This window comes from Dasypus novemcinctus, chromosome 16, assembly GCF_030445035.2.
Source record: "Dasypus novemcinctus isolate mDasNov1 chromosome 16, mDasNov1.1.hap2, whole genome shotgun sequence".
Lineage (NCBI taxonomy): Eukaryota > Metazoa > Chordata > Mammalia > Cingulata > Dasypodidae > Dasypus > Dasypus novemcinctus.
The window spans coordinates 39098586-39111116 of record NC_080688.1 but is presented as its reverse complement, the minus strand read 5'-3'; the positions used below and the strand labels follow the sequence as shown (position 1 = coordinate 39111116).

The 12531-nt window shown below is 44.9% G+C and overlaps 1 protein-coding gene across 4 annotated transcripts in view; it reads left to right on the top strand.

The window, feature by feature from the left end:
• Positions 1 to 12531, top strand: part of ANKRD29 (ankyrin repeat domain 29) — a 56111-nt gene that overhangs the window by 28800 nt on the left and 14780 nt on the right. For all 4 annotated transcript variants that reach the window (XM_058277553.2, XM_058277556.2, XM_058277552.2 and 1 more), the window contains exons 6-8: positions 238 to 336; positions 10519 to 10617; positions 12216 to 12311. In XM_058277553.2, coding sequence (XP_058133536.1) covers positions 238 to 336; positions 10519 to 10617; positions 12216 to 12311 — 294 coding nt within the window. The remainder of the gene's footprint in view (positions 1 to 237; positions 337 to 10518; positions 10618 to 12215; positions 12312 to 12531) is intronic.

The window sequence follows — 12531 nt, the reverse complement described above, 5'->3', positions numbered from 1 at the left end:
TTTTTTTGAGGTACAAGGGGCCGGGGATTGAACCCGGGAGCCATTTGTGGGAAGCTGGCACTCAACCACTGAGCCACATCAGCTTCCCTGAGTTGGTTTTTTCGTTTTTTGTTTTCTTAGGAGGCACAGAGAATGGGCACTCACCCACCTGAGCCCCATCCACTTCCTTCAAATTTCTCTTACAATAAATGCAAAAATGATTTTTTCCCTTACTGCTTTTACTTTGCTATCTCTCAGGATGGAGCCACAGCACTCTTCCTCGCTGCTCAAGGTGGCTACTTGGATGTTATTCGGTTGTTGCTGTCTTCAGGAGCAAAAGTCAACCAGCCAAGGCAGGTAATGTCTGTTACCAGCATTTGGCCGGCTACGTGGGGTGGTGATGCAGGCAGGGCCTGTAATGGCACTTACCTAAAAACCAGTCAGCTCTGCTGCTCTTTTCCTGTTGCCTCTGTGGAGAAATGTTCATCTTTGACGAAGGTTTCTCCTGCTCTTTACGTTGGCTCACTCTCAAACCTATGAAAACAAGCTGACATTACAATTCAGTATTGTCTGAGGTCAGATACTCTGCCACCTCCTGTTCAAATGAATTATGCCTGCAGTAAGGTAATCAGAGTAAGCCAGCCTGGGACAACTGGCAAATTAGTTGATACTTTAAAAATAGAACTGTAAGATTAAACAGGTAGCGCTTTATAACATGCAATGAACCATCCAAATGTAAGACATTATAATTAGCTTCTCTTACATAGGAACTATTTCTCCTCTAATTACTTTGTGTTTTGTTTTTAATTATACAATTTTTTAATGAAAGATAATTCCTTTAGTCATATTTTCTTTTAAGTCTGAAGTGATTTAGGAGAGTTGTGTGATTATCACTGATTAATTGCATTAAATCCTGAATCTCTTCAGGATATTTGATTAGTTCTTTTGACTGGGTCATATCTTCCTGTTTCCTAGTATGGCTTGTAATTTTTTGCTGATGTCTGGGCATCTGCACATGTTGGTGTATTTACTCTGATGGCTAATTTCTCTCTTGCGTATTGTTTTGTTTTTTCCCATACCTCTTCTTTGATGTTTGGTCCAATTTATTCTCAGTCTTTAAAATTCCCCAACTTAAGTTTTCAAAATTGGGCCAGGGACTCACTAAAGGGGCGCAGATTTTCTCCTGGAGGTTAGATACTGAGAACGGGAGTTTTTGTCCATGCAGTTTCCAGACCGAACAGCAGATGGCGCTGGTCAATACACCTTAACTGTGTTCCTGTGTTGAATCTCCAGACGGGAGATTCAAAGCAGGCTCTGCTGGCAGAATTCACTAAAGAGAAGCACCCCAACTTCCCTTCCCTTTCCCCTTGAAACAGCTGATGGGGAGGAGGATGTCTGCTCCCCTTTCAGTCGGCTACAGTGAGCCAGGGGTTTTACCCCTGCTTACTATCTTGAGGTGAGGGAGGGGAGCGTTTCCCAGCTGCCGTGGGGGCTTGATAACTCATGTTTGTCTTTTTGGCTTCTTCGTCTCTCTGACCCTTGCCCTCCTGGGAGTTGTGTAGCTCTGTCCTGGTCTGCTGACTCCTAAAACAGGTCCCTCAGGCACCTTTTGATTATTCTTGGTTGTTTTTGTGAGAGCATTCAGTTCTGCCTGTCAGTCCGTTGCCATCTTCCCACAATCCTCTAACCCCAATTACTTTGTTGTTGTTTTTTTACAGAACATTTCAGATTGAGGTAACGCTGTTACAAAGATAGTTTTCTAGGGAAAAGTCAAGCTGATTTCTTACCAGTAAATGACACCCCCGCAGATTTCCACTATTGTGGTACTGTTGTAGAATTTGAGAGAAGTTCAATTATTTGAGTATAGAGAGGCCAGGCCTCAGGAATGATTTTGAGAAGGAAAAACGTTTATTGACGGCCCGCCGGACTCGGGAACTTCTGTTTGAATCCCGAGCCCCGAACAAGATTTTCAAACGTCTTTTATACAGAGAGGAAAGGCCAAATGGTTCCTTTGTTTCAGTTCTCAATAGGCTTCAATTAGCATATATATCTTACACATCTTAGGTAAGCTTTTAGCATGGACTCCAGATATTCTAGATAAGCTTTTAGCATATTTACTTTTTGCATTTCCCCTAAATACTTAAAGTTTATAGCCCTTGCATTGTTAAACTGTTTCCTGGGACTGGAGCCTGTTGCCATTGTCCCTAAGGGCAGGACTGCAGCCTCTTACCATTCCACACCCACAGCCTTCAGCTTAGGTTATCTCTGAAGAGACAAAGAGCCTTCCACCCATAGCCCACATCAGTACCAGATGTGAGAATGCCTTTATGTTCAAAGAATGAATAGTCATGGGAATTTTAGCATTGGTCTGAGCTCTTGGCCACAAGCTGTTTCAGTCTTTAGAAACTCAAGTACATAAAGAGCCAGAGAAAATAAAGTGCTTTGGGCAAAATAGGTTTGAGGTTGGGAACCCTCGTGTCTAGATCCAATTCTGCCAATAACTAGCTCTGTGGTTTTGAAAAAGTAAAATTTCCCCTGAAAATTAGGAGTCTGGGCAGGATGATCCTGACAATTTCATCAAGTTCCTAAATTATTGATAATTGTTTTAGTCAACATTTAATCAGTATTCCTTGAGTACTTATCATGTGCTAGATGCTGCTATGCATGTTAGATTATTTTTTTCAAATTTTAAAGACATTCTGAGAATTAGCTGGCCCCAGGAATACTCCTGGGAAAGGAAGCCGTTTACCAAAAATTGTCCTCCCATACCTGCCAGAGTTGACATTTGGGTTTGGAGTTTAACATTTTCTTGTTGGTCCTTCTTATTTTGAAATTGTTGATTGCTTCTAAATAAGAAGCTTTACTTTACCAAAATTAATTTTTAAAATCGTTATTTTTAGGTTGCCTAAGTCTCATTTGGAGGCCTTTATTGAAGATACTTCTGTGGACTTAGAAATAAGAGATGAAAAAGACTTCTCAGATTATCAAGTCTCCTTATCAAGGCACCCTTCTAAAATAATTTCTGGCACTTTGACTAAGGCTCGCTGTAAAATATTTTTTATTTTTCATATGCCTAAAATACAAAGATAAAACAAAAGCCAACAAGTTGTTATAAGAGATTATATTTCAAAAGTTGCATAGACTGTGTTCACTTAAATCTAAATTGAGTCATACGGCGACATTGACGCCAACATGTTAAAAGAGTAAACCAACCTCTCAGCGGTAGCCACAACACAACACAGCTGTTTTTCATTCCTCAAGCATGAGGACAGCCTGGCCCAGTGGATGATTAGTCTGTATCAGGCACCGCCCTCAGGCCAAGGAGCTAGTGATACTCTGCCAAAGACGGCATACAATGCAATTGTTTTGAATGGTAAGAGGCCAATTGAAAAGACTGTTATTCAGGAAAAGGGTGTTTTTTATAAAATAAGAATTGCTTTTGAAAAAAACGCAATGGGATTTTTTTCTTTTTCCAAAGCTTGACCCCCCTTGACCCCCCAAATCATAATGACTTTTACTACCTGCTGTGAGTTCATAATGAGAGACTGATTTCCAGCTGGGTCAGACAGTCAAGATCTCTTACCTTCTTGGAAAGTATAAACTCTGAATATTTAAATCTGTCGCAAGAAGACAAGTAGTGCCATAAATATGTCAAAAGTGATCCCCGTCCTGGCTGCCTTTGTCACAAGTTACCAGGAGGTTAAAATAAAAGTCTACTTAAAAGTTTCACTTAAAATGGCCTGTGCGTGGTAGAATATTATATAAGTAGGGCATCTGGAAACCAATGTTTCATTCTGAAATCTCAGCTAGCACATTGTCATTGTCAGAAAATTCTTGAATTTACAAAATAAGGACAAAGATATTTTCCTGGTTTAATTTCTTAATATTTTTAGGTAGATCTGACTTCTAATTTTTGCATTGCCCTGCTAAGGAGCCCTGGCATTTTGTGATGTGCTGTTAATAGAGTTGGATTTGATCTGAGCTGCAGGAATCTGAACTGTAGTAGGTATTAATGTGGACTATGGGTGGGAGGCTCTTTGTCTCTTCAGAGATAACCTAAGCTGTTCGACTTGTGGGTGTGGAATGGTAAGAGGCTGCAGTCCTGCCCTTAGTGACAAGGGCAACGACTCCAGTCCCAGGAAACAGTTTAAGAATGCAAAGTCTATAAACTTTTAAGTATTTAGGGGAAATGCAAACCAAATATGTTAAAAGCTTATCTAGAATATCTGGAGTCCATGCTAAAAGCTTACCTAAAATGTGGAAGATATATATGCTAATTCAAGCCTATTGAGAACTGAAACAAAGGAACCATATAGCCTTTCCTCTCTGTATAAAAGGGATTCAAAAATCTTGTTCGAGGGTCCAGATTCAAACAGAAAGCTCCCGAGTCCGGCCGGCCGTCAATAAACCATTTTTCCTTCTCAAATTCATTCCTGAGTCCTGGCCTCTCTATACGCAAATAATTAAACCTCTCTCAAATTCTACAACAGTATGACTTTTTTCCGAAACTCTATCCCTGAGGATAAAACCTTTTTAGAACTTTTGTTATGAGAAATTATACTAACAAAGCACAAAAGCAAGCCACAGGCAGACTTTGGAAAGACAAAGTGTTTTGGGGTTTTTTGGTTGATTTTTTGTTTTTTTATTTTAGGAGGTATTGGAGATTGAACCCCGGACCTCATACATGGGAAGCCAGGCACTCAACAATTTGAGCTACATCCTCTCCCCAAGACTTAGTTCTTAATTTAAAATTTGAAAATTTATTTCCTTCTGAGTTGTCCTAGGTAAAGAGGTTAAGTCACAAATGTCATTGAAATCCATAGTCAGCCTAAAAACCCATTTTTATTTCTTTCCATATCTCCTGCCCAAGCAAGAAATATGGAAACCTGTCTAATCATAGCTGAGAATGCTGCCTAGTCTATTTTTCTTTCAACAAAAGACTTTGATATATACTTTTCCCACCTCCACTCACCTACCTTAATTAAAGCCATACTTTTATAAAGTGGCAAAGGTCAATCTGTTCACCCAGAGCTGAAGTTGGCCTATCTCACTTAGCTATCTAGCCTCCTAGTGGGCTCACCAATATTTCTTTGAAGCCTAACAGAAAGGCCATCGAATAAAGTACCTTTCTCTAACTGAAGGCTTGGCTTGGACTTGTACCCTAAGATGTTGGGACCCAAAAGCTACAGTTCTCCCCACGTTGCACGCTTCAAGGTATGAACTCGGTGCTGCACAGTGGGAAAAGGCAGGGCCAGAAGGTTTGGAGACAGGAGCCGAGGGCACTACGAAGGCCCTGCTGCTTCAGGTTGGTAGCGGCTCTGTTGTATTGCTCTGCACAAATGGGCTTGTGGCTTGGGTAGAGCACCAAGGTGGTCTGAGAGTGACCAGTGACTAGGAACCAGCAGGCTCCAGATGTAGGGCCCAGGCTCATGGAAGACACCAGACTCAGGAAAACTGTAAGGGCCAACTAGGGATCTTAGGTGGGGAGCAGTTTGGTCATCTAAGGATGTCCTAAGGAAATGAAGTACAGTTGCAGTTTTGCTTATTAATTGCATGGACTTGAGCAAGTTGCTTACTCCCCCTGAGTGTCCGTTGTTGTTTTTTTCATCTATAAAACCAGGATAATGCTGGCAACTTTGCCAAAGGAATATTGTGAGAATTAAATTAAATGACTCTTGAAAAACTGTTAGTACAGTGACTGATATACCATAAGTGCTTAATAATGTCAGGTATTGCTTGTTCTCAGTACTATCCCATCTGAGCCTCTTTGGAAGAGAAAACCCATCAGAAGTCAAGGTTGCACTCTTTCTCCTTGTGGTCTCTGTCATCTCAAAGTCCTTCCTTGCCTCTCTTACTCTCTCCACACTCCTTCTTCTGGACCAGCTTCCCCTGCTTATTTTGTCTGTGGTCCCAGGCTGTCCCACAGCAAGCTGCCCCCCCCCCCCCCCCCGCCCCGCCACCGACTATCATAAGCCAAACTCCTGGCATAGTCCTGCCACTGTTACAACCCAGCCTCGTACACCAGGCCACAGTGGCCTGACTGGCCTGTCCATCCTTGGTCTGAGCACCTCTTACTGCAGAGAATGGGATTAGGGCTTGGGCCCTGCAGATATCTTATAAAATCTTTTATGGCCTTACTTACCAAATATAGGATATGGGGCAGGGACATGGTAATAAGAAGTGTGATCCAGGGCAAAGAGAGGGCTGGCAGCAAGGTTCTCTTGCTGTTGAACCTTCTCTGCTGCTGGCGAGGTTCTTTATACATCTTGGGCCTCTGCCTTAGACTAGACTTGGTCCTCATGACTTTCTGGTTTGATTGTGGAAGTAGACGTGGATGTGAGGACTGGAGTGCAGTAGAAGCATAGAACTAGCACCAGGAAAGCAGCTGTGGCTCAAGCATTTGGGTGCCCGCCTACTACATGGGAGGTCCTGGGTTCAGTTCTTGGTACCTCCTAGAGAAGACAAGCAAGACAGCATGCTGACCTGACAGGCTGCCATGATGGGCAGGCATGGCGAGGTGACGCAACAAGGAGACACAAAGAGGAAACACAATGAGAGGCACAACAAAGCAGGGAGTGGAGGTGGCTCAGGCAATTGAGCACCTCTCTCTTATATGGGAGGTCCCAGGTTCGGTCCCGGTGCCTCCTAAAGAGAAGATGAGCAGACACAGAAAGCATACAACAAATGCACACAGAGAGCAGACAGTGAGCACAAACAAGGGGGAGGGGGAGAAATAAATAAATAAAATAAATCTTTAAAAAAAAAAAAAAGAACCAGCACCATTTTGTAGACTTAAACTCATGGAAGAGAATGCTTTTCATTCTTTTTTCCTGTATCATCTTTAGGAGCCTTTGAAAATCATAGATGATTCCATCTCTAATGCCAGTTGTGTCATAGATTCTACCTGATATTGTGATCAATCTATAAAAGTTTATTAAAAGATACTTGACTATATTATCTCAAATAAAATAAAAGATTTGGAAGGAACCACAAAAGGCACCCTATTTAACCACCCATCTGATACTTGAATCCTTTCTCCAGCATTCCTACTGGATGGTCATCCGGCCACAGCTGAATAACGACAAGAAAGTAGAACTCATTAAAGCTTCCTCCATTTATTTAGTCTTTAATCAACCTTCATTATATTTTCTCTCTTGCATTGAACCAGTCTCCCTGTAGCTTTCACCTGTCAGTCCCTTTTTGTCACCTGATATGCAAAATACATCAAAATACTTCTCCAGGTGATATGCACACAAAGAGTAAGTAAGAGCCATCATAACCCTGTGAATCTTCCTCAAGCTAAATGTTCCATTTCCTTTTTCAAAAGAGGCTATAACTTCCACGTCATAATAATTTGTTTAATTTAGTATATTTTAAAACTGTGTTTTTGTCAAGAAATGTTCAAAACTTATTTAAATATTTTAAAATTTTTTCCTGTCCTGATTCTCACCAAAACTCAACAAAAAGAGCTAAGTCGACTTAATTTCCATCATTTTCATTATGAAATCATCTTTAGAATGAAGACCCTGACCACTGTAATAAAAGGAATACATAAGAGAAAACAGAAATTGAGATGTACAGACAAAAAGGAAAACCTCTTTATTCACAAATTAGATAATCTGCTGAAAAATAATTTGATTTGACAGCAGTGCATTTATTCACTGGGTTCAAAGATCAGATATGGAGAAGTAATCATGAGTGATGCAACACACAGGAGACCCCCCCATATCTCCTTTTACCAGTAGTTCCTACCTGCTCACCAGTCTATTATTTCACAGGGTAATTGGGAGGATCAAAGCCAGTTAAATATGAAGCATGCTTTGTGGACTATTTACTGTTTTCTTGATCAATAATATTCAGATTCAACTAACATTTAAAGCATCTGTCATTACCTAGCCCTTGTGGTGGGCACCTTCCTCATTCAGTCATATCTCTGTGAGGTTAATACACGTGCAGGAGAGGACAGTGAGGCTCAGACTGATTTGCCTAAGGTCACAGGAACAGAAAGTGGTGATGGCTTTCTCTATCTGCCATCACTATTCCAAGTAAAATCATAAATATTTGAGTATTATGAAGATGATAATGAGTTGATAATACTAATAATTTTTCCAACATAGCCCCTCTCCAGCCCTTTCCACATATTGGGATTAAGTAATATAATTTTACAAATAACATCCGAGCCCTAGAATTGCACAAGAAACAGGCAGCGAGCTGCCCTGGGTGCCGCTGGCTGCCTTTCCCTGCCTGCCCTCTTGTGGAAATATCGGCAAAGAGCAAAACGAACCAGAGGCTGCAGAGAGGGAGATGTGGGCACCTGAGTGCCAGAAAACCCTGCAAGACTTTAGGCCTTTGTGGAGCTCAGACCCTCTCTTCTGCCTCTCAAGTGCTGCCCAAACCCATGCTGCAGCCGCCTGAATTTCCCACGGCCCGCCCAAGCCACTGAGGAAAAGCTGCTCCTTCTACCTGGAATGCCCTTTCTCTCTCTTCTACCTGGCACAGACCCAGCTCATTATCGCCCCGTCTGTGAGGCTGACCTCATAATCCTCCACAAAGCAAGCTTTCTGGTTCATCTTGTACACACTCATCTATATATCTTGATGGTAGAACTGCATCAAGTCTCTTCTCCACGAGGCCGAGTGCTTCAGAACCAAAGACCATGTCGTATTCGCTTTTGTGCCAAAGTACTCTGCCTGAGACTTCGAAGATGCCCAATAATTGTTGTTTGGCTGGATGAATGAATAATTGAACTCTGAATGGCAGCATCAAATTAAATGAGGAATGTAGAAGTGCTTTGTAGCCTGAAAGTTACAAATTAGGATATTATTTATCAGTGCTAATGATAAATAATAATCAGATTCAGGGTCTAAGAGGCCCTGGGGAAAGTGATGATGTAGGCGCGGGTTGTCTCCAGCCTTCCTCCATCCTCTGTTTCAGCACCTCTTCCCATCTCTCCAGAGACGTGGCAGTGCCAATGTCCAGCCACCACCCAGTACCCCAAGAGCCACCAACCCCCAGGCTCTTGAATTGCCATCCTCTACCAATCCCCTGAAATGTCTTTGCCTTCTGTCCCTTTGCCAAGACAGCAGTGGGTGATAACCTTTGTGCCTGCTTTGGCTAATAGAGTGGGGCTGAAATTGCACACCACAGAAGAAAGTGTAACTTCATATTTTATAACTGAGTCACCTAGCTCCCCAGCCCCATTCCCACTCACAGGTAATTCCGTCATACCTGGCAAAAACCGTCTCTTTGGGCCATAGTACCTTAATGACTGCAAAGGTTAGGTTTAGGCAAGCTGAATTCTCCTCCTGCCCGTCTCCCAGCTCTCCAAGGTCAGACCATCATCCGCACATTGGGGTGGGAGTGGGGGGTCATGCCTGGCCCTTGTGCTGGCTCGTCCAGCCTCGCTGCTCCCCAGCCATCCCACCCTGGTACCCAGAGGTGTCAGCCCTGTCATCACCTCTGGTCATGACATCAGGACCCTCTATGGCCTTATCTTCCCAGCGGATTTCCCACAGGCCGGTGGGGACTCCTGGATGTCTAGGTGCCAAGTGGATGGGGGAGATGGGAGTTTGGGGACAACTCACTGGTCCAGACAACTCCAAACACCATTTGCTCTTCTCTCACCTGTAGGCACCATCTGAAAACAGCTTTTCTGAGGGGCTTTCAATTTGCCTAGGCTTCTTCCCAAAAAGGAGAGAGAATCCTTCCCCATCTGGAATTGCCCAAAATGTATTTGGGTGTTTCTACCGCTCCTAGCTAATCCCTCCCTACCCCATACCCCCATTCAACCCAGAAGGAGGGGGGAAAAAACATGGCCTCTGGCCTCCCCCCCTCCTCCAGCTCCTCCTCTCAGCACTGGAGGGGCTTTCTGTTTTCCATTCCATTCTGCCTGGCCACAGTCACCTTACTGTCAAATCCTTCTCCCTCCCTTTGAAGCGCCATCTTTTCTTCTCTGCAGCGACCTATCTCAGCTCATGGAGGACAATGGAAAAGAGGTTGTTGGGGAAATAATACCCAGAATATATTACCAAAAATGCTGTCCTGCTATAACTAGCTAATGTGCACCGCCTCCCAGAAGATACAATGTCATATTCCACAAAAAAATCAATCTAAAGTCCCCCCAAAATGATGACATGGGGGATTTTGGACACCAGAATAGCAGAGCAGGAGAAATGGCTTTAGTTCTCTCACCCTCAGACGGCTCCTCAGAGGAAACCGCCCAATCTTCTATGGGAGGGAAGCCTCTGTCCCCAAGCCGTGACAACCGCGTCGACCGGGGGGGGGGGGGGGGGGGGGGGGGGTTAAAGGGTTTGTCACGTTAGTGCCGCCCTGCTGTGCAGTTCAGCTGCTCGCTGATACCAGTACCACTTGGGGGGCTGAACCACCCACCAGGAGGGAGTGGGAATCGTGGGCAGCGCCCTCTTCTAGCATCTTAGGTTTCGGAAACTTGCCGTGAAATAGGACGTTGCAGGGGTGGGGGGCGGGGGCGTGGCGAGCATCCCGCGCCCCAGGGCCGCCCTGGCCTTCTCCCCGCTGCAGGACGGGACGGCGCCGCTGTGGATCGCGTCTCAGATGGGCCACAGCGAGGTGGTGCGGGTGATGCTGCTGCGCGGGGCGGAGCGCGACGCCGCCAGGAACGTGAGTGTGGAGGCGAACCCGCGGAGCGCCTGCGCTCGGGGCCGGAGACGCGGGGGATGAGGCTCCCAAACGGAACGCGGCTCAGACGTGCAGAGAAAACGTGTCTCAGTTTTGCCTGTAACTCCCCTGGGTTTCCTCCTGACCTCCACCAGCTACTTGGCAGGGAAACCAGGGTCCAGTCTGGTTTAGACTTGCTTGTGGCCCAATACTTTTAGCCAGTGCTGCTCGTCTGAGGAAGTGCCTCGCTGCTCAGAGATCCTCCGCCACCTAGGACGACCTCGGGGTGGACTGGGGAACCTGGGGTCTCAGCCTCGATGCCAGGTGGGAGGCGGGAGAAACTGCCCGATGCTGCGCCCCCCCCCCCCTGCCGGCTTCTGCTGCGCGGCGGGGTCTGTGCCCTGGGGCCCATTAAGTGCCACACAGGGCCACCGGTTATGCTCCCAGGTGGCGCTCCCAGGCACTGCTCCCCGGCTGATTCCGCCTCACTCTGGTTCCCCAGCCCCACACCTACAAATGTTGCAACATCCTCTATCCGCCTGCTGTCTCCACCAGACGTCTGGTGGTGTCCCCGGATTCCACGTCAGTGGGCCCAGCAGCCGGCCCTTCCTTTGCCCCAGAGGAACTGCGGGCAGCTTGGGTCATCCATGCGCCTGACCTTGCTCTGCCGCTTCTGCTTTTTGCCTTTTACTTTGTATATCCTCTTTGCCTTTCCTTATCTGACTTGCCTATCCCCTCTCCAAGTTTAAGCCCAGAAAGGGGAGATCAGCAGTACATACCTCCCTCTTCCCTGGCCTCTCTCCCACTCTCCTTTTCTTCTTCCCATCATCTGTGAAGCCAGGAAAGAAAAATCCCCTAACGGTATCCTCCTTCCTGAGGCCAGCTAAAGCTTAAGGCAGGCTGGAGGGTTCCTTGACCACGGGAAGCTCTGTAAGCTAAATCCTCCAAATGGTGATTGATTGCTAGAGCAGGAGCAAAGGGAATTTGGAAAAGTTCTTTTTGGGACAAAAACCTGTGACATCAGCAGAAGACTAGTCTTTGAATTTGTCTTTGTATTCTTTTCTAACAGATTTCAGTCTACACCCCACCTGCACCACACACACAGGCAAATAGGTACCAGGGCAGACGAGAGCAAGGTTGTGTGCAAGGGAAGACTAAAATGCACATTTAAAAATTTAAAACATTAGATATAGTTCAACAATAATTTAAATCATTAAAAACAGCTCCACAACTAGTTTCTGTTAAGTCATGAACTGCAAAGTGTGTCTCTTTGAGCCATCAGTGCTCCTAAAACATGCTTCTGAAATTCCCCTGGACCCTTACTCAGTGGTCTAAGGGACCACGGCAGTATGAATTCCCAATCAGCAGGCTTCTAAGATAGAAGAGTAATTACCGTATTTAGTCTCATATTCTTTCATGCAGAACTAGCTGTTTACTACATTCTAACATGTGTCTAGATTGAGACATTGCAGAGCTGGGCTTTAGTTTACGTGTTTTTCCTGTTTCTGACAAGCATGTTCCCAGTTCTCAGCTAACATCGACTGCTCAGCCAGCACCCACAGCTGTTAATAATCACCTTTTGTTCCCCTCTCTCTGTGAAGGATGGCACAACAGCGTTACTGAAAGCAGCCAACAAAGGGTATAATGATGTGATAGAGGAGTTGCTTAAATTCTCACCGACCCTTGGTATTCTGAAGGTAAGAAAGGCCCAAAGAGAAATTTTACCCATCTGCAAAAGAGAGAGGGGAGAAAATGGGAAGTCCATACTTGGGGACTGCAGTATAATTAGCATGTAATTAGCATGGTGTATTGGATTCTTGAAAGGACACACTTCTGGGTGCTGGAGACCCTTGGCACTGCAGGAAATGGGAACATTGTATAAAGAGTCAAAAGCCTAATTTTCCAGAAAAAAAATAG